The sequence below is a fragment of the Salmo trutta genome, chromosome 12 (genome assembly GCF_901001165.1).
Source record: "Salmo trutta chromosome 12, fSalTru1.1, whole genome shotgun sequence".
NCBI lineage: Eukaryota > Metazoa > Chordata > Actinopteri > Salmoniformes > Salmonidae > Salmo > Salmo trutta.
Genome location: NC_042968.1, coordinates 8,726,288 through 8,754,209, shown reverse-complemented (window position 1 = coordinate 8,754,209; position 27,922 = coordinate 8,726,288). Strand labels below are relative to the sequence as shown.

The following is a 27,922-nucleotide window of genomic DNA, read 5'->3' as shown; positions in this document are numbered from 1 at the left end:
GGAGTGGTGTTTCTAGAATAGTCTCTCTGCTCTAACATTATCATTACAGCCAAAGATCTGCATGTAATACCTTAATGAGTCCTCAAAGTCCCTCAGGGTGAATTAAGCATGATGTCAGAAGAGAAGAACATACTGCAGCACTCTTCAGCAGATTTCCAAAAGATTGAGGTCAAATAATAGGTATACTGTATGTAGCCTACAGTTTAGGTCAATATCATCCATTTGTTTTTCCTTACTCATTGATCACATCCTACCTCAAATCATCTCACACTATTTGCTGTGGTCTGTTGAAGATTATTGTATTGAAAAAAGTATTGTCATTTGGCTACAGTAGGCTACTTTCAACAGAAACCAGACAAAATACTAATATTGTGTGATTTACCTGATGGCCTAGAGATGGTGCTGTTCACAAGTAATTGAATAAGGTTGTTGACCAAGCAACAAGTGTTTGGCATAAATCAATAAAATATATGTATTCCACAGACACTTATGTTATGTCAAGTAGACTTGTAGCATATGTGTTGAGTGACAATTAATGAAAAAGGTTTGATTCACATGGCCTGACCATAATTATCACTGTGAGCTACAGACTCGTCTCTAGTCAGTAAAGGGTTAACGCGTGTAATTGGATGAATGGATATTGTGGTTCGCCACCGCGTCTAATTACACAGCGTTGGGAACTTCTCCAGAACAACCGGGAGGATTGCTTTTGGTACCTACGTACCCGCCGGATAGCACAAGGTTTGGGGCTTCTGTTGTACTGTTTCTGACTAAAGTACATTTAACCAATTTACCGCTGATGATATTAGGCCTACCTCGTCAATTTGAAGGGGCAGGATATCGAGTAATTATAACTTCGTTGCAATGGCAGAGTGGTATCTACGATGGCCTTCGCTTTCTTCGGGAAGGTTCTTGAGCGAAGTTGTTGATGCACTCTCGGTTATGAAGAGAATAATACTGTTTGCATCTCTCGCCTATTTGGTTTGATCAAGGGATTGCTTTTGGAATTTTCGCTCCGGAGTTGGTAAACTTCTCGACCGCCGAGTGACGAAGGATTTGAAGCTGCAACAGGTAGGTCGCAAACTGGATGGAAACAAAGTAGACACGTTCCATTCTATTATGGTCGCCAAATTGTTAAAATTTCAACTCGTGTTTACGTTTGTTCCATTGTTGCCGTGAACAGAAGTTACATTGTGTCGATAATGACCTAGAGATATCACCCAGGCTAGGCTAAACCATAGGCGCAACTACGACTCCATGAATGTAAGAGCAAACATACATCGTGAATTGTGTTGATGGGTGACTTTCTCATGGTACATTATTACATTGTTTTATTCACATGTGATTTTAAATCGTCTTCGATGTGTATTTGGGGGGGGGGGGGGACAAGGCCGTGGAACAATCCCATTTATCCTTGGGCTAGTGTAGTCTACACTCTTCAATGGATATCAACTATTATGCTACTGCTATTCGACAGCAAGCTATGTTGGCAAGCATTCAAGATTTGATGGTTTGTGTAAAACTGTAAAGTGAAATTGGGATTAATAAACGTTGTGTAGGCCAACTGACAGACAAAGCATTTGCTCAATCTTTTTCAATAGATCAACAATATGGCAATTAGATGTATTGTTGAGCAGAACAACTGCCAATACCCATAGGCTAAGTTACACAGGATAAGTTGAGGAACCTCCTATTGAATATGCATTTTTCTGTTGCAAAATGAGAACAACCCCACCCTTTTTATCCTGGGACCCCCAGCCATTCTTTGAGGACTGGTTTGGGAAACACTGGCCTGGACATGGCACACTATGTTAATGTATGACACATCACCTTGAGACAATGCCCTTGCCTAACTTTATGGCACAATGCATTAGACCCTGTGTGTCTATAATGTAGCCCGCTGTGGTCTCACACTTGCTGCCAAGCTTTCTCGTTGCTTAAATAACCCTTCCTGCTGTTCTATCTTGAGCCGGGAGAGCTGGCATTGAGAATATCCTGCACCATGAGAACTGTGGTTTAGAAATGAGATTCAGGCCATCTGCAAGTAGCTAAAATAAGGCTGAATCGGCCTTTCATTTGCCTTGTTTTGTGTAGGCCAGTACTAACTGTACTTTTATTTTTTTGTTTATTTAACTGGGCAAGTCAGTTAAGAACAAATTCTTATTTACAATGACGGCCTACCCCTGCCAAACCCGGGCGACGCTGGGCCAATTGTGCGCCACCCTATTGGACTTCCAATCACAGCTGGTTGTGATACAGCCTGGAATCAAACCAGGTTCTGTAGTGACGCCTCTAGCACTGAGCAATGCCTTACACGGAACCCAAACCGGCTGCGCGCGCACGCCATCGTGCATACATTTATTTTGTCCCCCCACACCAAACGTGATCACGACACGCAGGTTAAAATATCAAAACAAACTCTGAACCAATTATATTAATTTGGGGACAGGTCAAAAAGTATTAAACATTTATGGCAATTTAGCTAGCTAGCTTGCACTTGCTAGCTAATTTGGCCTATTTAGCTAGCTTGCTGTTGCTAGCTAATTTGTCCTGGGATATAAACATTGAGTTATTTTACCTGAAATGCACAAGGTCCTCTACTCACCAATTAATCCACACATAAAATGGTCAACTGAATAATTTCTAGTCATCTCTCCTCCTTCCAGGATTTTTCTTCTCTTGACTTTATATTGCGACCAGCAACTTTCATAAATTAGGTGCATTACCGCCACTGACCTCGTTCGTCTTTCAGTCACCCACGTGGGTATAACCAATGAGGAGATGGCACATGGGTACCTGCTTCTATAAACCAATGAGAAGATGGGAGAGGCAGGACTTGCAGCGCGATCTGCGTCAGAAATAGAACTGACTTCTATTTTAGCCCTTGACAACGCAGACGATCGTTGGCGCAATAATTGAATAATATAGATTTCGGGAATTTATTTTGCAATGCTTGTGCACGTGACGCGAATATTGTAGTCAGCCTGTTAGACCGCTGCGCCACTCGGGAGCCACTGTCCATTGATAGTTGACATTGCTTTTAACTCCTTCCTACATTTTAGATTATTCCCGCTTACAATCCTTGAAACTAAAGTACAGAGATATTCAAAGCCAGTCGTTGAGGGCCTCAGTACTGCTGCTTTTCTTTTTTTCATTGTTGTAGGCAACCTGTTTTGATTACGGACACCTCAGAGATTTTAGCACAGAGCAGATGACTGTATGCTTTTTTTTTTTTTATTCCTTTGTTCTAAGTAGTTATTGGACATTGGTTGTGGAACAAACACGTCTTTGTTTCACATTACCAACACTGGGATTTGAGGCTCACTTGGCCCTCTAGGGTAGGGTACATGGAGCTGTGCTGTGGCCAAACAGTGGATCCTTTTACTGGGGTAAGTGCTCCATGGAAGATTTGCAGCAGTGCAAACCATTGGGCGTGAATTCGGGATGTCTCACTAGAATTGAAGTGGCATTTTAGTTATATTCTTGCGTGTGCAACTGACCAGCCACTAAAATATTCTTTAATCTTTCAAACAATTAATCTAATAAGAGTTTGAGATTCACCTCAGGAATTGTGTTAACAACATTCATATGTAAACATTCCTGTATCAGTTGGTGACAGTGGAGAACACTTTGCACCACTGTCCTATCCAGAGTTTTACAAAAATCTGGCCTGCCCGTGCATATTTTGTTCTTAGCCTTAGCACTACATAGCTGATTACAAATAATCAAAGCTTGGTAATGAGTTGGTTATTTGAATTGGCTGTATAGTGCTAGGACAAAAACCAAAACATTTGGGTAAACTGCTATCCAGATCCATTAGCCTGCCAGCTTATGTAATTAAGCTCTGTCACTCATTGAAATAATCCATGACTTCAGTTGTCAGTGACTGACATGCCTGATCACTGAAGTCATGTGCTTCAGTGGAGGGCCCTCTGGATCGGTTCATTCTAAGGGATGGGCTTGTTCAACTCATTTACTCCATTTCTGATGGGTTACCTAGAACGTCAACCGACGGGTCAGATAGTCAACGTGGGTTTGGTTTAGTATTAGCATCGAGTGCAAAACAGTTTGAGTGGTTGGATCCCAGTTTGCGTGCCCCAAACATGTCTATCAACTCAAAGTAACTTACAATAAATGTATGGATATCTGGAATGCTTTAATTTAGGTAGAGGAAATGCAGTTTGTTGACAGGGAGGATGTCTCGGTTCTGTTAAGTGGCCGTATGCTACAGCAAATGAGAGAAGCGTGATTAATGTTAGCCTGATGTAGCGAAGCAATATCTAATATGCCTGGGGGGGAAGGAGGAGATGTCACCCGCTTTCAGTTTCTTTGGTCATGTCTACACTTGACACTTACATGCGTCTTCTGCTATCAGAATTCAAAATGCACAATTTGCTTTGTGGTCTGATTGTGTTCAGATCTGGCTGACAACTTCAGGAGTTGCTCTGGGATGCGTTGTTTGCGGATTTCTCCTCAGTCTGGACGGAATCAGGCTACCAAAAGCTAATACAGTGGGCGACGTCATCAGCACTCCCACAAGCCTCCAGAAAACTCGAGTTTTGGGACTGAGAGGCACCTTTCGTTACGTATTTTGCGGAAATACGTTCCTAGCGTCTGAGGAACGTGTTTGCTGGCCTTATGCTATTCGGCTAGCTAATATTTAGAAAAACATATTTTTGGGGGGGCTAGAGTTATGCTAACCTGTTTGCAATCCCTTTTAGCGTTGCTTGCTGGCTAGCTACAGATGTTAGGGAAAGGGGGATACCTAGTCAGTTGTCCAATTGAATGTATTCAACTGAAATGTGTCTTCCGCATATAACCCAACCCATCTGAATCAGAGGTTAGCTGGCTAGGTAGCTACAGTAGTTACTACTGCCATCAGTTATTAAAATAATTTGTTCCAACCCCTAGTTGAAATTGAATGTTTAGTGTTCACCTGTATTTGTTTGATTTACAACTGCAAAGGACAATTTTTTTATTAAATGTAAGATTTTTCACTTGCGTAAAAAAAGGCCTGGACTAAATTATTCAATAAATATGTTTGAAAGCAAGTGATTCTCGTTCGTATAATTTCTCACCTCCTAAGGTAAAAAAACTTCTGCTCCATTTTTAAAGTGCAAGAGTGCCAATATATTTGACTTAATCTGTAAGTAACCTTGTCTAAGCCCCCCCCAGCCCAGGGTTGGTAACTTAACATTGGGGCTGAAGTTCCAACATTTTGAATGATGATCAAATGGATTCCTTCTCTTTATTTGATTCTTAGCAGGTTATTTTAGATGTGTTCATGACCTTCCATAGTTTGAGGGTCTCTTCCCAAGACCACCACACTGAGTAGTTTTCCAGCACACCCATGACTGGTTATCCAATACTTCTGTGTGTGGCATTTCACTCTCTAATTCAGAATCTGCCACCTTTTGGAGCCAGGATTTATTATAACCATCTGACTACCAGCCTCAGACATATTCTGACCGTGAGTGGTTCTTCTCCACTGCTTATGCTGTGCTCCTCTATACTCCATTTCTCCCTGTCACACACTTCTTCTTTCTTCCAGTACCACAGAGAAAGCCGAGTTCCTCGACAGGGATCTCATCTTTGACCTCATCCCATCTCATTTAAGTTAATCTTGGGTAAGTCCTCTTTGGGTTCCATTCCTATGCAATTTGTGGATAATGCATTTTTTTGTAAACATTTTTTTGCTCTGACTGAATTTTTGGATTGGGTGGTTTGTCTGACCTTTGGGGATATTGCTATGAGGTTTCTGTCGTCATCTCCCTCAGTCTTCCTCTCTACCATACTAGAGGTCGACCTATTTTCTTTTTTTTCTATTTTTTTTCATTTTTTTTTTCATTTATTTTGTATTTTTTTTTCTAAATATTTTTTTATTATTTTAGAATAAAAAGTTACGATACCGATAATTGGAGGACCAAAGAAAGCCAATACGTTGGTGCAACGATTGTGCTTTTTTCGAATGTGCTTTTGTTCAATCGTCACCCGTTTGGGGAAGTAGGCTGTGATTCGATGATAAATTAACAGGCACCGCATTGATTATATGCAACGCAGGACAAGCTAGTTAACCTAGTAATATCATCAACCATGTGTAGTGAACTAGTGATTGTAAGGATTTACTGTTTTTTATAAGATAAGTTTAATGCTTGCTAGCAATCCTCGTGGATTGCAATGTAATCGGCCATAATTGCCATCCAAAAATGCTGATTACCGATTGTTATGAAAACTTGAAATCGGCCCAAATTAATCGTCCATGCCGATTAATCGGTCGACTTCTATACCATAATTCACATAAGAATGCCTGGCCTCTAATCTGATAATTAGAATGTGTGAAGTCTTTCTCTGCAAAAAAGGTGTTACTCAGTCACTATCGATAGCAATCAATCATTAATATTATCTGGTGAGTTCTTACATGCCATACACGCAACTGTTTGCTTTGGTTTGTGAAATTCTGTGGGAGTATCACCTTGTGTTCAGTGCACGACTGCTCTATATTTAGGAGTTGTACAGTGCATTCGGATGGTATTCAGACCCCTTTTCCACATTTTGTTACGTTACAGCGGTCGTGTCTTTGGCATCATTAAAGTGAAGACTGTTTATCAAATCGATATCAATTCTCTGTAATAATAATTACGTGATTACACTAATCATGGAAATGTAATTAACTAGGAAGTCGGGGCACCAAGGAAAATCTTAAGATTTCTAAGTTATAATTTTCCTAATAACTCTTGAGATATTTTAATATCTGATCAATTAGTTGTCTAATTAATGAATTATTCTTTACCTCACGTTAGTGTCATTCCAAACTTCATAAATTGTTGGTTATCTGCACGAACCCAGCCTTTACAATGAATCATCCATACATCAATTGTCTTAGTAAATAAATGATTAACTAAATAATCACAGAAATGCGTAAACAAACAACACAGTAGATATGGTTACAAGGAAATGATAGGGGAGGTTCCCTAGTGGGCTAAGACGATATGACTGCTTGGTGGACAAAGGGAATTGGGTGTGGACTGAAAAGGGCGGGAAAGACAAAAGGAGTCACTTCACAGTTGATAATTATATTAATTCATATGCTAATCCTTTGCACATGAACGCTCACTCATTTGGGAATAATTGCAATCAATATATATTTACGCCCAGTGTGTCGTTGTGATCTCTGTTGGAATCATCAGTCCTTCTGTTGGAGAGTCAGTTTATCGTCTCTCTCTCTCTGCTTCCCTGAAGATCAAAGTCTTTCGTGGTTAGAATGGATACTTCAGGGTACCATTCAGATATGTTCTCATAGGATAGATGTTTCGGAGGTTGTCGGCATTTGCAATCCCAGGTTTACATAATTTCTAGCTGCGGACTAGTAATTAGCAGTGGCGGTTCTAGACCATTTCAACTGGGGGGGCCAAGCTGGGGCCAGTTGTACTGTTAGAGGGGCCAGTTACATTAGACGTTATTGTTTTCTTCACTGCATTGCAGGCATTAGCAGGCAAAAGACCATGTTCATAATCATTAGTGTTCCGCGTTGCCACTGTCGAATAACGGATGTAAAAAAAATTAAAAAAAAGAACGATAGCAAAAATTAGTTGTGTAAATTATTTCATACTCCACATTTAGGGGGGCCACAAGGGGGTCCAAAAATTGTTGTCACGGGGCACTGGCCCCCCCCCCCAGAACCACCCCTGGTAATTAGTATCTAAAACTTGCTCTTATTCTGTAGGGATCGATAGTCTCAGTTGAACCATTTCCAGCCGTGTAACCAATGCTCAACTTGGTATGGTTAGGAATTCAATAACTATTCGCAATCACAGCTCACGCTTTGGCTTTGCTTAGTCTTGGTACTCAAACCTGTGCCACCTCAGCTTACACAGAGGTATGCGTGGTCTGAAGAGGATTTCATCAGGAGGGGGTTTTATTCGTAGCAATAAAAAAAAAAAGGTGGGTCAATGACGCCAGATCATGTCTGCTCACGGGGGTGGGCCAATGACTTAGTTCATGTGAAAGAATTGTATTCTTTAACATTAAAAGTTAAAGTTTAAAGGTTTAACATTACATCATTTCACAGTTTCATCTTTACTCATTCATTTTATACAAGAATTGGATGCAAACCCCATAATTGATAAATGTAGATATTCAGAGATATAGTTGTGTGTTTCCTGTCCTCTCTGAGGTCACCAAATGAAACACACTCGTCATACCTGTCCCTTAAGTGTCCACGGACCATTCCCACCTTCTCACAAGTGGACATTTTGTATCAAATTCCCATTTTGGGGATTTAGGAGTTCGCCTTGTGAAATCCTTTGTTCTCTGTGTCTCTCTTTCTGCATGGCCAGGGGAGAGAGTCTCCTCCAGGAATGTACAACCTGAGATAACAGAACCTGGGTGTAGGGGAGAGAGGTGGATGCCACAATCTATACCCAGAAAGGGCCGCCACATGACACAGCCTTGTTCTAAAATGTATTAAATAACACATTTTCCTCATCAATCTACACACAATACCCCATCATGACAAAGCGAAGAAAAAAAATGGACATCTTTGCTAATTTATTTAAAATAATAAATGACCGTAATTTCCGGACTATTAAGCGCACCTGAATATAAGCCGCACCCACTGAATTAAAACTTGTTTATTTTTTTATTTTTAACATAAATAAGCCGCACATGTCTATAAGCCGCAGGTGCCTACCGGTACATTGAAACAAATGAACTTTACACAGGCTTTAACGAAACATGGCTTATAACAAAAAATAAAAAAAATAGCAGTAAGCTTTAGTTGTCTTTTTGCACTGAGTCAATTCCTCACGCTGCTGTTTCCAACGTCTTATCATCGACTCATTAAGACCAAGCTCCCGTGCAGCAGCTCTATTTCCTTTTCCAACAGCCAGATCAATCGCCTTCAACTTGAAAGCTGCATCATATGCATTTCTCCGTGTCTTTGCCATGATGAGGGTGACAAAATGACTATATTAGCCGCGTCATTGTTTAAGCCGCGAGGTTCAAAGCGTGGGAAATAAGTAGCGGCTTATAGTCCGGAAATTACAGTACCTTATTTCCGTAAGTATTCAGACACTTTGCTAATGAGACTTGAAATTGAGCTCAGGTGCATCCGGTTTCCGTTGATCATCCTTGATGTTTCTACAACTTGATTGGAGTCCACCTGTGGTAAATTCAATGGATTGGACATGGAAAGGCACACACCTGTCTATATGAAGTCACACAGTTGACAGTGCCTGTCATAGCAAAAGCCAAGCCATGAGGTCGAAGGTGTTGTCCGTAGAGCTCTGAGACAGGATTGTGTTGAGGCATTTAAGGCCCCCAAAAACACAGTGGCCTCCATCATTCTTAAATGGAAGAAGTTTGGAACCACCAAGACTCTTCCTAGAGCTGGCTGCCTGGCCAAACTGAGCAATTGGGGGAGAAGGGCCTTGTTCAGGGAGGTGACCAAGAACCCGATGGTCACTCTGATAGAGCTCGTCTGTTGAATTGGTAGAACCTTCCAGAAGAACAACCATCGCTGCAACACTCCACCAATCAGGCCCTTATGGTAGACTCACTAGACAGAAGCCACTCCTCAGTCAAAGGCACCTAAAGAAACAAGATTCTCTGGTCTAATGAAACCAAGATTGAACGCTTTGGCCTGAATGCCAAGCGTCACGTCTGGAGGAGACCAGGCACCATCCCTACTGTGAAGCATGGTGGTGGCAGCATGATGCTGTTTGGATGTTTTTCAGCGGCAGGGACTGGGAGACTAGTCAGGATCGAGGCAAAGATGAACGGAGCAAAGTACAGAGAGATCCTTGATGAAAACCTGCTCCAGAGCGTTCAGGACCTCAGACTGGGGCGACGGTTCACCTTCCAACAGGACAATGACCTTAAGCACACAGCCAAGACAACCCAGAAGTGGCTTTGGGACAAGTCTCTGAATGTCCTTGAGTGGCCCAGCCAGAGCCCGGATTTGAACCCGATCAAACATCTCTGGAGAGACCAGTAAATAGCTGTGCGGCAATGCTCCCCATCGCTGCCAATGGTACGTTTTATAAAGTACTGAGTAAAGGGTCTGAATACTTTTTTATTTTTTATATAAACTTCAAAAATATTTTATTTTCTTAGTCATTATGGGGTATTGTGTGTAGATTGAGGGGGGGGAAATGTATTTAATACATTTTAGAAATTGGCTATAACGTAACAATGTGGAAAAGTCAAGATGTCTGAATACTTTCTGACTGCACTATGTTGCAGAAATCCGACAAGGAAATTATTTGCAGAACATTCTATGCTTGCTCAGACTTTGAACTGCGTTTTCAGTGAAAATAATAGCTACACATGCTGCTCGTATACATTTAATCAGATTGACTACAAGTTTCCAGTGTGGCTTATGAGCTCTTGGCTTCTTGTTAATCTGACCCAATTTTGGAAGAAAACATGAGCCTGTGTTCATTCTCTTACTCTGTCAGCATGAGTAACATTTCGAGAAGAGCCATTTTCAGTACTCTACAAGTACAGTAGAACTTAATCTCTCCAGGTAGTGTTTCTATCTCTAGATTTGGTCATTTTCTTAATTAATCTAGCTGGAATGTTTGTCTAAGCAATGTAAGTAAACCAGTTCCATATGGTACGTGTTCTCAAAGCCACATCTAAGGGTGGGGGGAGGGGTGAAAGCACCATGTGCTTGAATGTGCTGCCATTTGGTATCCAGTTTACCTCTATGCTGTTCAGTCCACGGCCTACTTGCCCACAAATACTTGTTTCCAGCTCTGACTTGAGACGACTTTTCCATGACGAGTTCGACCCAAATCCCTCTGTTAAACAGGACCTGCTGTCTTCTGTCAGCCATGCCCCTGCTGAGGATTTAAACAGAGATTTAAACAGACAAATTCCAGTTCTGCTAAGTGATTTGGATGAACTGAGCATACTGCCTAAACAAAGTTGGTGACCGGTGGAACGTAAACATCCTCTGACACAGGGATGTTGTCCAAACTAGGCAAGTCGGTTAAGAACAAATTCTTATTTACAATGACTCCCTACCCCGTGCCAAACCTGGACGATGCTGGGCCGACTGTGCGCCGCCCTATGGGACTCTCTATCGCGGCCGGATGTGTTACAGCCTGGATTCGAACCAGGGACTGTAGTGACGCCTCTAGCACTGTGATGCAGTGCCTTAGACCACCACCACTTGGGAGCACATGGTCTGCTGCCTACAGGGCCTGTGTGGAAGTTTGTTGCTCACTTATGTTCTTTCAAGTGTCAGGGGTCCTCCTTAATGCTTGTCATATACTTTGTTTTCCACAGCATTTAGGAAAACTCTTTATGGTCCTCAATATAGATAGGTTGCTTTCAAGATTTTTGTTACACAATATAAATTGAATAGAAAAGGAAGTCCGGCAAGGAATTTCATTTTATTCATTCCACCTGCTATTTTTGAGTATTGTTTTTCAACATTACTTTTTTAAATGTAATTTATAGGGTTCAAGAAATGCTAAAGATTGAGCATGTTATCTCTGAGTAAAGGCTATATGCAAAAAGACCCAGATACCAGTGTGTGATTCTGCAGCCTGTCATGTTTAGACTTAATCTTTTGTAGTATGAATTGTTTGTACTCTATAGGTGGCTGCTCTGCTTTCTGCTCTTACCCTTGTGATTTCAATATACACCCCTCGCTAAAGGACACTATAATATCCCTAGATTCCGTAAATGTATGGCATCTGCAGAAAAACAATTCATATTAGTATCTATTGAATCTGAGCCTTTGGCCCCTCCAGGGACTGAATTTGTATCAGTATGTTGAATCCAATGTGACCTAGATTACTCAAGCTGCTGAAATGTCTTACTTATGCCGTCACCTGGTTATTGAATGGAGATTATTGGTGGTTGACTCACTTGACCCCGCCTTACGAGCTGCTTGTTTTCCATCATCGTTCAGGGGTTATATTACTTGACCCCGGGCCTCAATCACTGTTGTCGTGCTGCATCCCCACACCACCCAACTTTTCCACTCTGAGATGGATCCGAGATATTGACTTTTCAATTAGCAGGCCTTGCTGAAGTGAGCCTCTCATTTTCCTGTTTTGCCGTGTTTGTGGGAAATGCCTCTCCTGCTAGCATACATTCCACAGCACCACCCCTCCTCTCCTTGCCAGCAGGAAGTTCAAGGATATTGAATGTCTAAACTGCAGAACTCACCAAGGGTATTCTAAGGAAATTGCGATTGTAACATTTTAACTTTAGCTAGGTTTCCATCCAATTGGGACACATTTCCATGTGAATTATTCTAGAATCCACATTTTTTTCCCAGCCAGTGGTTTGTTTACACCAAATGGACTTGTTGTAGATTAAAATCAGTGTGTGAAGTGCACACAATGTACTGTTAAGCTTATGTTTTCATGTACCGAATAAAAATCGGAATAATATGTACCGAATAAAAAATCTTGGCACCTGCGTTCTAGCCAGCAGCTTGCAGATACAGTGCAGGTTGGCTAGTCTACAGATTAGATTTTTATGGATAAGAATATTTTTACTTGTCAAACGACGGTCAAGCATTGATCATGTCACCAGAATAAGAGCCTCAATGTTTATTGGAAAGCAGCTCATCAAGCTCATCACCGTGCGCTTTCACTGCCATGTATCTGTTAAGGATCTCCATTAGTTCCTGCCAAGGCAGCAGCTACTCTTGCTGGGGTCCAGCCACATTAAGGCAGTTGTAACGTTTTTAAATGTTACAATACAGTCACAGCACATTAAGTATCCCCTCAGGCTCCTCTACTACCACATATCTACAACACAAAATCCATGTTTACGTGTATATTGTGTGTGTGCATGTGTCTGTTTGTGAAGCAACAGTCCCCACTGTTCCATAAGGTGTATTTTTATCTGCCTTTTAAATCTAATTTTACTGCTTACTTGATGTGGAATAGAGTTCCATGTAGTCATGGCTCTATGTAGTGCTGTGTGCCTCCCATAGTCTGTTCTGGACTTGGACTGTGAAGAGACCTCTTGTAGCATGTCTTGTGGGGTATGCATGGGTGGTTGAGCTGTGTGCCAGTAGTTCAAACAGACAGCTCGGTGCAATCAACATGTCAATACCTCACAAATACAAGTAGTGATGAAGTCAGTCTCCCTTCCACTTTGAGCCAGGAGAGATTGTCATGCATATTATTGTTAGCTCTGTGTACATCCAAGGGCTAGCCGTGCAGTCCAGTTCTGAGCCAATTGCATTTTTCCTTAGTCCCTCTTTGTGGCACCTGACCATGACTGAACAGTAGTCCAGGTGCAACAACTAGGGCCTGTAGGACCTGCCCTGATTGTAGAGCAGCGCTTTATTATGGTGAGGTCCATTTATTTAATCTCTTAATAAACTTAATGGTTTCCTGAGTCATAGTGGGAGAACCAAACACCATATCAACGCTTGACTCAATGTATTTCGATATGATGGCTATTATATCAATATTTGCACATAAAGGTGTTTCCACTGCCATTTCTGGCATAATTAATATAACATTTGTTTTATTCCTGTTCCTTATTTTCTCATTTAACTGCAAGATGTAAATATTGTGCTTTTTATTGTTCCTGGATGCTGTTGCCATAGTGATAACCAAAAGATACCTGTTATTCGGCCTTGATAAAATTACACAAACTTCCGGTTTCCTTCAGCTGTGTTGATTTTCTTCTACGTACGATATGACTTGAATAAAACTGGATGGAATTGTGGTTGTCTATCATATTTGTAGGTCCATTACCGATATAAATTCTCAGAATAATGGTGTAGCCCATGTACAGTACATGACCTGCTCGTCGAACATCTCATTCTAAAATCATGGGCATTAATATGGAGTTGGTCCCCCCCCCCCCCCCCCCCCCTTTCTGCTACAACAGCCTCCACTCTGCTGGGAAGGCTTTCCGCTAGTTGCTGGAACATTGCTGTGGGGACTTGCTTCCATTCAGCCACGAGCATTAGTGAGATCGGGCACTGATGTTGGGTGACTAGGTCTGACTCGCAGTCGGCTTTCCAATTCCTCCCAAAGGTGTTCGATGGGATTGAGGTCAGGGCTTTGTGTGCAGGCCATTCGAGTTCTTCCACACCAATCTCGACAAGCCATTTCTGAATGGACCTCTCTTTGTTAATGTGGACATTGTCATGCAGAAACAAGAGTGGGCACAGAATCATCTAGAATGCCCTTGTATACTGCATCGGGCCTAGCCCGAACCATGAAAAATGGCCCCAGACCAATATTCCTCAACCAGACTTCACAGTTGGCACTATGCATGTAGCTTTCTCCTGGCATCCGCCTAACCCAGATCAGTCCGTCAGACTGCCAGATGGTGAAGCGTGAATCATTACTCCAGAGAACACGTTTCATGAAGCTTCCGACGAACAGTTATTGTGCTGATGCAACATGCAACAATTTTAAAATGTTTTACCGAGTTGCAGTTCATATAAGGGAATCAGTCAATTGACATCAATTTAATTAGGCCCTAATCTATGGATTTCGCATGTCTGGGAATACAGATATGCATCTGGTCACAGATGCCTTTCAAAAAAAGGTAGGGTCATGGATCAGAAAATCAGTTAGTATGTGGTGTAACCACCATTTTGCCCCATGCAGTGCGACGTTAAGTGTTGGTTTCATGAGCTGAAATAAAAGATCCCAGAAATGTTCCATAAGCACAAGAAGCTTAATTCTCTCATGTTGTGCAGAAATTTGTTTACATCCCTGTTAGTGAGCATTTTCTCCTTTCCCAGATAATCCATTCACCTGACCAGGTGTGGCATATCAAGAAGCTGATTTTAAACCGCATTGCACAGGTGCTCCTTGTGCTGGGAACAATAAGGCCAGTCTAAAATGTGCATTTGTCACACAACACAATGCCACAGATTGTTGCGTTTTATATTTTTGTTCGGCGTTTGTGCTGTACAAAGTCCACAGGTTTGTGGCCAAATCCTTTTGCAAAGTTACTTTTTATTCATTTTTCATTTCAATTGTGGGTTTTCAGACTTGATAGGGAGGCGGCTGGTATGTTTAGCAGTGCAAAGTCACACTGTATAGCTTTGGTAATGAATGTCCCCAAAATCCCCAGTCTTTCTTCCAAGTTGTTGTCTGCCAAAGGAAGCAGTTCGACCTTGGCACCACTAGCTAATACAATCAGGAACGGGACCAGGAAGTGGATGTATAGGGAAGTGTGAACTCTGTACACGGTAAAAAAAATTTGAGGTGGGAATTTTAAAAATTGATCTAGATTGACAATTTCTTTTTATTAATTCAATATTAAATTATTTGGTCAATTGACCATGCAACAAGTGTTACTTTCAAGCATATGCGAGTACAACAGCTCAAGGAATGTGGATGTGTCAGAGTTTTTGCTCTTGAAAAACACATCAGCAATTTTGGTTGGCATTAGATAAGACCTGCTATTAATATGGCTGACTAAGTGTGGTGTTAACCTCAGTGACTGGGCATAATTTATCTATCTCATGCAACCCCGGCCTGGCTAAAACTAGTCTGCCTCGGCTCAATCCCCTGACGGAGACAGACACTCAGAGGTGAGACCTGCTCCTTTCTCTCCCCTCACCTTACTGGATTACTGGATTACACCTTTAGGGTAGACTCATTAGCTCTGTGAGGAGAAGCTATGGGGCCTTCTCTACAGACTAAGGATGTGTCTTAATGCCAGTGGACTACTTCATCAGAAAATACATGAAGGTTAGCAGGGTTAGGGGGGAAATTAGAAATTCTGCCCAGCCACTGCTCTGGTATTAACCCTATGGACGCTTGCCAAGTAGGGCAGCAATTTACTTTTCCCTTGTGATGACATAGTAGTTGCTGCTGTTGGCAATTTTCCTGCATTTCTCTAGAATTTGACTCCCAGAAGTTTGAGTGGGTTGCACATAACTATATCCAGCTCCGTAGTCCATTGACAATCTTACATGTTCTCTCCTCGGGTTGTAACAGATAGCCGCCATCATTCTGTGCTGTAAAGGCGACCCCGAGATGTCTTCCAATGGAGACCTGCGAGACGCCGGGAGCTGCGAAAGCTTCTGGGAGGTAAGCTCGACAACTTCAACCTACACCCTCAGGGCTGCCAACCCTGTGGAGTTGAACCAATCTAAGTGTGGAAGTAGGACTACCACGGGACTGCCCCCCCCCGGCAGCCTTCCATCGTTTGCATGGGCAACACGCATAATGAGTCCCTGCTGATTTATACATTTCCATGCCCTGGCTAGAAGAGGTTCCTCCCCCCATTTAGCTCCTCTTTTGCCCCACCTCATCTAGTAATCACTTGCTCTGAGGGAAACCTAGCAGCAGTAGTCACTCTATGCGGTGCTCTATGCATTAAAGGGTCCAGTAGTTGATTATGTGATGTAATATGTCTCTCAATTCAAGGGGCTTTATTGGCATGGGAAACATATGTTAACATTTCCAAAGCAAGTGGGGTAGATAATATACCAAAGTGAAATAAACAATAAAAATTAACAGTAAACATTTAACATACAGAAGTTTCAAAAGAATAAAGACATTAAATGTCATTATGTGTATATATACAGTGTTGTAACGATGTACAAATCTCTCTCTCCCTGGCCTGTGGCATTCCCATTTAACCAGCAAACTAATCCGCCTGATTTGTGTGTGCTATGTTGACAGGTACAAACTTGTTAAAATTTCATCTCATTTTAAATGGCTTCGTAGATATGTACTACATATCCTCTGCAGCAGTCAACAAAATAAGCCGAGGCATTGACATCTGTTTAAGTCTGACATTTACTGCAACCCAAGGCCACTCTGGATGACTGTCCAGATGTTCATGTGCTCTCTGTATTCAGAGGTCAACTTTGGCTTGTCAAATTTTCCCAGTCTTCTCTCCAACTGGTACATTTTTCTAAACCACAAGTCAACGGCCATATTTCCACAACTTTCTCCCTATTTAGCAGATCTTTCTTACTCGAGTATATGTCCATTTTTATTTAGCCGGGGCACTACAAGAGGACGGTGAAGCGTATCGACGATGGACACAAGCTGTGCAACGAGTTAGTCAGCTGCTTCGCGGAGCGGGCCAAGATTGAGAAAGGCTATTCCCAGCAGCTGAGTGACTGGGCCAAGAAGTGGAGGGGCGTGGTGGAGAAAGGTGAGTTGGCCTGGTAGTGGGGGGACTTTTTAGTTTAAAAAAAAAATGTGTTTACCCCATTTTCCTTGACACCCAAAAGTAGTTATATCGTGAATGCTTAGCAGGACAGGAAAAGTCCAATTCACTTATCAACAGAACGTCCCTGGTCTTCCCTACTGCCTCTGGTCTGACAGGCTCACTAAACACACATGCTTCATTTGTAAATGATGTCTGAATGAGCCCCTGGTTTTCTGTAAATAAAAGAAAAACAAGATGGTTGTGCCATCTGGTTTGCTTAATATAAGGAATTTGATGTTTTTACTCTTGATACTTAAGTACATTTTAAACCAAATACTTTTAGACTTTTACTCAAGTACAATTTTACTGGGTGACTTTTACTTGAGTCACCTTAATAGAAAATATATTTTACTTTGACTTTTTTTGGTTACTACGTGATTTGTGTTATTTAATAGTTTTGATGTCCTAACTATTATTCTACAATGTAGAAAATAGTAAAAAAATAAAGAAAAAAAACCTTGAATGAGTAGGTGTTCTAAAACTTTTGACCAGTAGTGTAGGTAATTTTACTGGTTGGATAATGACTTGACTCTCATTGAATGACTTGGAGCCATGTGTCATTGGAGTGAAATGTGTCCGTTAACCCTGTGGCTTCTCTCTACCTGAAGGGCCTCAGTACGGCACCCTGGAGAAGGCGTGGCATGCCTTCATGAATGCTGCTGATAGGCTGAGTGAGATCCACATGGAGCTGAAGGAGCACCTGGCTGTGGAGGATGGCGACAAGGTCCGTAACTGGCAGAAAGATGCCTTCCACAAGCAGATGATCGGAGGGTTCCGGGAGACAAAGGATGCAGAGGAAGGTTTCCGCAAGGCACAAAAACCCTGGGTTCGGAAACTGAAAGACGTGAGTGTTGCTCTACTCATTTTGCTTTTTTTAACCAGTTTAATCTTCATACATAATCAGCCCTGAATGACCATTAATAGATTAGTTGTACCTATTGTGTTTTGATCTGGTATTTTATTAGGATCCCCATCAGCTGTTGCGAAAGCAGAAGCTACTCTTCCTGGGGTCCACACCAAATATGACATAATACAGAACATTAATGTTGCTTGTCCCGTGTGGCTCAGTTGATAGAACATGGATCTTCCAACGCCAGAGTTGTGGGTTCGATTCCCACAGGAGACCAGTATGAAAAATGTATGCACTCACTACTGCAAGTCGCTCTGCATAAGAGCATCTGCTAAATGACTGAAAATGTAAAAAAAAAATATAATAATTAATTGACAAGAACATTCTCATCCATTTTAAAATGGCACACAGCCTACATACTTTTGTGTGTGTGTGTATATATAGTGTGTGGACACCCGTTCAAATTAGTAGATTTGGCTATTTCGTCCAAACCCAGGTGTATAAAATCGAGCACACAGCCATGCAATCTCCATAGACAAACATTGGCAGTAGAATGGCCTTACTGAAGAGCTCATTGACTTTCAACGTGGTACTGTCATAGGATGCCACCTTTCCAACAAGTCAGTTTGTCAATTTTTTGCCCTGCCAGAGTTGCCCCGGTCAACTGTAAGTCCTGTTATTGTGAAGTGGAAATGGCTCAGCCGTGAAGAGGCAGGCCCCACAAGCTCACAGAACGGGACAGCCGAGTGCTGTAGCACGTAAAAATGGTCTGTCCTCGGTTGCAACACTCCCTACCGAGTTCCAATCTACCTCTGGAAGCAACATCAGCACAATAACTGTTTATCGGGAGCTTCGTGAAATGGGTTTCCATGGCCGAGCAGCTTGTGATCACCATGCGCAATGCCAGGTGTCGGCTGGAGTTGTGTAAAACTCACTGCCATTGGACTCTGGAGCAGTGGAAATACGTTCTCTGGAGTGATGAATCACGCTTTACCATCTGGCAGTCCGACGGACGAATCTGAGTTTGACGGATGCCAGGACAACGCTACCTGCCCCAATGCAGAGTGCCAAATGTATCGTTTAATGGAGGAGGAATAATGGTCTGGGGCTGTTTTTCATGGTTTGGACTAGGCCCCTTAGTTCCAGTGAAGGGAAATCTTAACGCTACAGCATACAGTGACATTCTAGACGATTCTGTGCCCAAAGGCCCTTTCCTGTTTCAGCATGACAATGGCCCCATGCACAAAGCAAGCTCCATACAGAAATGGTTTGTCGAGATTGGTGTCAGGGCTCTGGCCTGCACAGAGCCCTGACATCAACTCCCTTGAACACCTTTGGGATGAATCGGAACGCCGACTGCGAGTCAGGCCTATTCGCTCAACATCAGTGCCCGACCTCACTAATGCTCTTGTGGCTAAATGGAAGCAAGTCCCCGCTGCAATGTTCCAACATCTAGTGGAAAACCTTCCCAGAAGAGTGGAGGCTGTTATAGCAGCAAATGGGGGACCAACTCCATATTAATACACATGATTTAGAATGAGATGTTTGACAAGCAGGTGTCCATATACATTTGGTCATGTAGTGTATCAATACATTCACATGAAATATCTAGGTCAAATAGGGGAGAGGCGTTGTGCCGTAAGGTGTTGCTTTATCTGTTTTCTGAAACCAGGATTGCCGTTCATTTACGCGATGGGAGTTCCATGCAATAATGGCCCTATATAATACTGTATGCTTAGAATTTGTGTGTCAGAGCTATGTGTTAGTTGAATATGTAAACAATTAGGAATTTTCAACACTGACTGCGTGACTTCTTTCTATAAACAGTCTTGCCTCAACTCTTAGCCAAGAGACTATATTTATATTATCCCTCTGATTACAATGAAGAGCAAGATGTCTCACTCTGTTCTGGGCCAGCTGCAGCTTAACTAAGGCTTTCTTTGCAACACTAGAACACGACTGGACAATAATCAGCATAAGACAAAACTAGAGCCTGCAGGACTTGCTTTTTGGAGTGTGGTGTGAAAAGCATTTTTATTTATTTATTATTTTTATTGACAGACCTTGCCCCATCTTTACAACCATAGAATCTATATGTTTTGACAATGACCGTTTGCCATCTGAGGTAACACCAAGTAATTTGGTCTCCTCGATTTGTTCAACAGCCACACCATTAATTACCAGATTCAGCTGAGGTCTAGAGCCTAGGGAATGACTTGTACCAAATACAATGGATGTGTGGTTGGTGGCGATAGTAAACAGAGGAATTCCTCTGTCCAAGGTGGAGTCGTCTAAGAAGAGTTACCAGCAGGCCCGTAAAGAGGAGAAGACTGCTCTGACTCGCGAGACCCATGCCAAGGCTGACCCCACCAAGTCACAGGAAGAGGTCCGCAAATTTACAGACCGTGTTGAGAAATGCAACCAGGAAGCAGAGAAGGTACTGAAACTCCACATATGTGCACAATAAGTGTTCAGCTAGGTAGTCTTATCAGGTTCCATAACATTTATTTTAGTCAAGAGACTTGAGGTCATTTCTTTCTTTTTTTTCTTACATGCTGTACTTTAGCTGGAATCCTGAACTTTTTTTTGATTCTACTGTTAACCCATGAACACAAGTAGAAGCCAACCTCTTGAGCATTCAATATGTTATTTGTACCAGCCTTATAGGTTCAGCGAATGGGACCGTCCAGTCTATATAGCGGCTGTGCCGATGGAATTGGTTCAGTGCCGTTACAAAGCTTTGTTTTAGTTGGTGTGCTGTCTAGAGGCAGCCTGTCGTCAAGTGTGAAATTGTTGGTGGGGAAGGACATACCGACGTGCCTTTTTTTAAAAACATAACTGTTTGGCATGATGAGGCTTGTCAGGTGGCAGCCTTGCAGTGACAAGCAGAAAGACTGGGAGCTGTTTTTTTTTGACTGGCTGGATCTGTGGAGGCTGTTGTTAGTCTTCCGCCATGTCTAAACTATAATGAGCTGTAGGAAGTGCACCATAAGGTCCCATTGAAGTGGAGTTAGCAATCAAAGCTTTCCTACAAGCAGAGTTCCACCTAATTTAAAATGTAGGGATAGTTTGTAATATATACAGTATATCCTGAAACACTGGATTTGTCGGTTTACTTGCCCACAGCTAATCTCTTGAGACTACACCCCATAACGGATCTCTGTTTGCTCAGAGACTCTTTCTCTGATTACCAGCATGCCCGAACAACATTAGCTACACCAAAGCCAAGTGCTTCCTGGCATCTGACAGGAATTCTTTCAAATGTATAAATATTTCAAATGGTATAACAGGACAAAATATATAAACGTGTATATGGCTAATGCGTTTTTACCAATTACTCCCATTTTTGGGGGGGGTTTTGCATGTTAAGATGGTGACGCTGTGATCTGTGTCTGAAGCCAGATGTATAGTTGGCTGTGTGTCTGGTTTTTAACTCCAGGCGAAGGAGCGCTACGAGAAGGCTTTGGAGGAGCTGAACCGCTGTAACCCACGCTACATGGAGGACATGGAGCAGGTGTTTGAGATCACCCAGGAGGCCGAGAAGAACAGGCTGTGCTTCTTCAAGGAGGTCCTGCTGGACATTCACAAACATTTGGACCTCTCCAGCAAGGATGGGTATGACAATCACACCTTCTGCTGACTAGTGCCTCTACCCTTGTAGTCAACTGTGAAATATCTTGAGTGAGGTCATCTTTTTTTTTTCTGGACACATCTATTTATATTTAACAAACGTATTTTGGTTCACAAATATATTTCTTCAAAATCAATCTTCCTCATCTTGAGTTTGGCGCTGGACATTCTTTGCCGCTTTCAGGTATGATGAGACATTAGTCATGTTTTACAGTTGCATAAATTGCACAAGATTGAACAGTAAACTTTGAACATGGGCATCTAATTGTGCAACTATTTCGTAGAATTAGACGACGTTACTGTTCAACAGTATGTGTACACAAGGAGGGAATGTTCTACTGCTGGTCTTGTCCATTAACTACCAGTCTTTCATAACAGGTCCTTAGTCTATTTAGACAAGGGCCAGGTGACCATGGAACTGTTGATGGTTGGTCTGGCCTTCTGGCTGAGCAAATATTCACTGGAATTTAGCCACATTCTTATAGCTTGGTATTACCAGAGATTGAGGCGAACCTAGTAAATTTAGGGTTGATCTATGGGTTTGACTGGATAAAGTCCACCAATCCCACAACAAAAACACCCTCAGTCACACATTCCAATAAAAATGTTACTGTGATTTTATTTGTGGAGCTCAGCATAATCCTCCCCTTTTAAAAAAAAATGGTACAAAGTATTTTTTTTATGTTCCTATAATGAAATGTTTTTGGAAACGGGTGCCCTCATTTTTCCACATACCCCTGTTATCCTGTATATTTATACCCAAGATGTTCACATTAGATAATTGAGCTTTGCATCCGCACACGTGTTGAACCATCTGAATGTGTATGTGACAAATACATTTGATTTGCTCACTGACCACAGTATTGTGTTAAGTGTGGGTAATGTGACTCCAGTGATGAACAGAGGAATTTGTCCCTTAGATTCAAGGTCCTGTACCGTGACCTGGGCCAGACCATCACTGCAGCCAATGACAGCGAAGATCTGAGGTGGTGGAGAAACACCCATGGACCTGGCATGAGCATGAACTGGCCACAGTTTGAGGTAAAGAACATTTGTCTAACCTTTTTATGTAAACAAATTGACTTTGAGCAAACATGAGTTAAGATGCAAATTGCATACTGTAAGCTTATAATAAATATGTTGCCTGCGTTTACTGATTTATCATAGTATATATGAAACCCAAATTCTGGTAAAGAGATGTTGTAAAAGGTGTTCACTGTTCAAATAAATAAATCTTCCCCATAGAGCCGTATTGAGCTCTTGCTTGAACTGTTGGTAAATTCCAAATTGGGGTGACGCTGAATGGGCCCTTGTGTGACGTGTGGACCTGAGTTGGTTCTGGAATGCTGTAGTGCGTTCTCAGAGCTAAAGCCTGCTCTGACCACCCCACACACAGCCCAAGGTTCCTAAAAACTGGCCATTTAAAACTGCTCCTTGGTCACCACCTTCATTCTACTGCACATGCAGGAGGCAATTTTTTCTATTTTGTGGAAAATTCCAGCTACTGTGAACAAAAAAAATCCTCTACTTCATAATGATTAATTTAAAGCTGGCGATAGCTGGCTGGCACGCAGGATCATGTTGATCTGAAAACCGCCATTGGTTTACAGTTCCAGGCAAAGCCACTGTGAAGCTTGTGGAGAGTGAGAATGAGGCAGCTCTCCTCTGTCGCCTTAGGAATCTTTTGGCATTCCCACTGGTTTCCCCAGACACAGGGGCCCCTTTGTCCTGGCTGGGGAGCAGCATAGCTCTCTGTAGTGGATCCAGAACTAGGCACAAGGCTTCAAAAGCCCTCTGGTTATTTAGTATCATCCCAAAGATGATGCATCAACATGTGACTGGTGAAACTGTATCTTCAGTTGACTGTTTTTAGTTTTGTTTTTTTTCTCTCCACTTTTCATTTCTATGGCGATTTGGTTTAGATTACAGGTCTGTGAGGTAGCTGTTCTTTTGTGGTGTTTGGGTGTGGTTTTGACTCCATTGATAAAATAAAAACACACTAGGCCAGATGAATACAATAGATATTTCACTCGGTGGTGTTCAATATAAACTATACTGTTTAGAAGAAGCCTCTGTATGTGTGAGAAAATGGTATGTTACCAGCTGGTGATAGATAGAAAACATAAAATAGTTCCATGCTTTTTAAAGTCTCATATATAAACGTTTGTCTAGGAATGGTCCCCTGAGTCAAACCGCTCCATCTCCAACCAGAAGGCAAGGAACAGCCGGGCGGAGGACGTGGTCACCCTGACCAACATTGTCCCTTCAAGCGAGGAGGCACCCCAGACCCCTCAAGAGACCACCAGGTAACTGTGCGCTCTGTGACCTGCACATGACATATCCGCCCTTCTCTCCCTGCACCGTCACTGTAGCTTCTGTACCAAATGAGTTGTTCAAATGTAGCGCTAGAGATTACTCTTTGTCCGACCGCACCACTATTCATGAATTGTCTTCTCAGCTTTCGGACAGGTACTAAACAATGTTAGTGTGTGTCTTTCCTCTTCTATAATACAATAGTTGCCTTGTGAATGGAGCAGGAAAGACTGGGAATAATAGTTGGGGAGTACAGTATCTTGTTATTCTGACTCACTGTTCCCACGGGACAATGGATGTTTGAGGAGTACTTTATTTTTCATTTGTAATAAAGAATTAACATTGGTACTTGAGGCCAAGTTTTTTTCTAATAACATAAACAAAAGGATGACATTGTTATTCTTATGTTAACTTCCTGTTGGTTAGCTCCAAAGACGTATACCTCTGAGGTGTTTAAACTCCAATTATTCCAGCTTTTTCGAAAAACTGTTTGGCTTCTGCTGCTGTATTTGTCTTGTGTTCTTAACTCCATGGGGGACCACGGTTACTAACTTCCAGTATCCTCAGAGAGCTGCGGCCTCTAATTAGTGTTTGTACTCGTGCTGAGTCAGAGGCCTTGTGTCTGTGCCTGTTTTCATGCGTTTTGAATTTAACCTCTGTATTCAATTAAACATGCATACACCAGTCACAGTAGATGTTCATAGTGTCGCTCTAACTTGGCGTGTGAGCACGGAGATCAAATGAAGGCATATTGATTTAATGTGTCACCTTTCATAGAACTTGTTGGTGGGGAAAACCTGTGGTCGCCACCACCCTCTGTTGGTTAAAGTTATTGCTACAGTGATATGAGAATACATGGCCCTGCGTCACAAGACATTTTGTTTGATTTCTGGTTGCAGCCTTCATGTATAGTTTGGAAGATAAAATGACACGTTCGTTGTTCTCTTCATACCATCCTTGTAGGACTACACAAAGTAATAGATTTGTTTTGCTTTTTTTGCCACGGTATACTAACCTTCTGCCCTTTTTTTCCTTTCCTGTCAACAGAGGGGTTAAAGACTACTCATCAGACTGGTCTGACGAAGACATCCCCAAAAAGGTCATCGCTGCTAATGGGTTAGAGAAGGAAGAGGAGAAGGTAGAAGGTGTACGAGTTAGAGCGTTGTATGATTACACTGGGCAGGAGGCGGATGAGCTGAGCTTTAAAGCAGGTATTAATCCCTACTAATGCTTATTAATGTTACTGGACATCAACACAGACACACACACACACGAGGACTAATGTCTGCATGGCAGCCACAGCTCACTTTGTCCTGCTAAACTAGTGGCGTGGATATTCATTCACCATTTGTGGGAAGAAAATTATTATAATTTGGTCAGAACATGGTGAAAATTTAAGGACAAACAACAGTGGGAGAATTAATACAAGTGTGATTTACACAACATGAGCATCAGATCTGAAGACACTGCAGCAATATCATTTGTATCCTACCACTTACCAGATGTGTTTATTTTTTTTTAATTATGTATTGTCTAGGATCAGCCTTGGTTCCCTTTGGTCTGATTTATGTCCTAATATATGTCCTTTATCATTTTCATAGAATATCCTGTTTGAAACATTATTGTATTTATAGCTTTGGTTGAAGATACTCATCCTAATTCTGGATGTTTAACAGTCAAAATGGATGTGTACATAATAAGAATGCAATAAATGGTGTGTCAAGCAAAATGATTATCATTTTTAAACTCCTACAACTCCTCAACACTGCAGGTAACTGTTGCAATTGATAGTCACGACGATTATGGTTTTTGAAATGTGTATGAATTACCTTGAACTGAACCACGTCATTTGTCGAGACTTCACAAAATGCACTTCTTTACCCTAGATGATTCCTGCCAGCTGAAAGGCACAGGGTAACGTCCGTTATTTTGATTAGCAGTTAATTCCCATGATCACGACGACCCCAGGGAGACCCCCTTGTTACGCTAGTGAAAATAAAGCTGTTAAGGCAGTGCTTGGTCCCTCTGATTGGTGGGGTCACACTCAAGTCCCCCCCCCCCCCCCCAATGGAGTTTAACCAGTCTGAGCCCCCATTAGAGCCCAGTCTAACTGCGAGCTAATGTCCTTGTCTGGGGCGATCTCCTAGATTAGTATATGTCTACACAGAGGGGGTCGTGTACCCTTGGATTTGGAGAGGATATTGGATAATAGGAGTTGGAAGTGCCCATGTAGAGATCTTAGTAGGCCTTTCTTTAACTCTGATCTGCACTGTGGCCTTGCTTTTGGTCTACTTTGATTCCAGTCTTGAGGGATCACAAAAGGCCAAATGATTTGAAACAGGGCAGGGGTTAACAATCCTTTGGAGAAGGAATAAGCCCTCACACAATAAGCTTTTGCTTTCTAGAAGAGCACCTCAGACGAAACTGAGGTAATAGTCAATAATTAAGTAATTTCATTTGGATATGGCGAGAACATGATGTACACAGGCAATTGTTGCGGCTTTGTGGTGGTCTCTAACAAAACTGAGATTCAGAAGTCCAGTACATTACATGAATATGGATGAATTATGGTGCATGTAATTGCACTGAGAAGATGTTTCTCACTCCCAACAGGTGGTGTCAGTGGAATATTCCAGATATGCATGGGACTGGAAGAAACAGTGTGTTATTATTAAGCATGTTCTTTCTGCTCTCTCATCACTCAGGTGAAGAGCTAATGAAGATGGGTGAGGAGGACGAGCAGGGCTGGTGCAAAGGGCAGCTGGCCAACGGAGATGTGGGCCTTTACCCTGCTAACTACGTCCAGGTCGTCACATCCTGATGACCCACCCCCTTCCTGGGCAAAGAAATGCAGCCAATGGTACCACAGAGTACAGATATCATGAGAATTACTGACAGCAACACCAGCGCTGACAGTCCCCAAGAAGACTGGATGTGCTTGTTGTATTTGTCGAGACAGCTGTTGCTCTTAATTTCAAGAATAATGAAACAGGAATACAGTCCAAATTTAAAACTGTTTCCTTAACTACTAGAGGATTAATAACAAGAATGGAGGTCATCATCCCATGGACTTTATCCTCTGTTTGTGAGAGACATAACCAGTACAGTGCCTTTTTGAAAAGGATACCAGGGAAGGATGTTTGGCGAGCTCTCCTCTGCCATGTGATTGTCAGCAGGCAGTGGTTTAGGCTGGGTGACGATATGAGCGACCCCTGGAGGACAGGATAGTACACAGCAAGATAACTGATCACGGGAGGGTGCCTCTGCAAGGATGCAGAAACGATCTAACACTTCCGTTGTGCATCAACTTTTGACGTTTCACTAGCTTTCACTCAAAGCACAATTCACTTCAAGTATTTATTAAGATGAGATGGTATGCACAGTTGTTCACCTGTTACTTGCGGTTTCTTTACAATATGTTGTGTACTTCACATGTTCATTTTCCCTAATGTTTAGTATGTAAAAGTACGTAGATACACATAATATTGATAAGGGTATGTTTGGGACAGTTAGTAGATTAAGGTTATAATGCATTCAAACCCACATTGGTTTGATGTGCTTGCTTTTTTTCTTTTCTTCATTCAAATAGCCATACTTGTGTGAGATAAGGGATATGAGAGTAATTCCATATCGCAAATTTTTACCCGCAGTTAGACTTTTATTAGCATTTTAATTTATTTTTCTTGTTTAAATCATTTTAATTATATTTTTTTGCATATGAACTAAACCAACTAAACCAGGGAGAGTAAGACTTGTATAAGTTGATTTAAACCTGTGGGAAAAAGTGAGATGCAGGTGTGTACAGCTATGAGACTGTTTTTGAGGGCAATGTAAACATGTCTCTGTCTCCACTGCTCTGCGCTCACTGTGAACATGGTTTTACATGAAACTACTAACAAGCAACAAGCTAATCTATGTACAATTCCGAAATAAAACATTTAAATCAGATCCCAA

The 27,922-nt window shown here is 42.0% G+C and overlaps 1 protein-coding gene across 4 annotated transcripts; it reads left to right on the top strand.

Annotated features, from left to right (window-relative positions):
- Positions 1-609: 609 nt before the first annotated feature.
- Positions 610-27,922, top strand: LOC115202870 (protein kinase C and casein kinase II substrate protein 3). 4 transcript variants are annotated; one of them, XM_029766992.1, is made up of 12 exons: positions 610-741; positions 993-1,071; positions 5,552-5,627; positions 15,948-16,040; positions 16,962-17,118; positions 17,784-18,019; positions 20,307-20,462; positions 21,465-21,640; positions 22,576-22,696; positions 23,828-23,961; positions 25,016-25,179; positions 26,674-27,922. In XM_029766992.1, exons 4-12 carry the CDS (start codon positions 15,987-15,989, stop codon positions 26,787-26,789), a joined length of 1,314 nt encoding a protein of 437 aa, XP_029622852.1. In that variant the 5' UTR covers positions 610-741; positions 993-1,071; positions 5,552-5,627; positions 15,948-15,986; the 3' UTR covers positions 26,790-27,922. The 4 variants fall into 4 exon arrangements, with proteins under 4 accessions (XP_029622852.1, XP_029622853.1, XP_029622851.1 ...); XM_029766993.1 differs by lacking the exon at positions 993-1,071; XM_029766991.1 differs by having other exon boundaries at positions 610-1,071.

Coding starts and splice junctions, on each gene's coding strand:
- LOC115202870 (XM_029766993.1), top strand. CDS start 15,987: ATGTCTTCCAATGGAGACCTGCGAGACGCCGGGAGCTGCGAAAGCTTC. Junction 22,697..23,827: donor TGAACTGGCCACAGTTTGAG/GTAAAGAACATT, acceptor ACGTTTGTCTAG/GAATGGTCCCCTGAGTCAAA. Junction 23,962..25,015: donor ACCCCTCAAGAGACCACCAG/GTAACTGTGCGC, acceptor TCCTGTCAACAG/AGGGGTTAAAGACTACTCAT.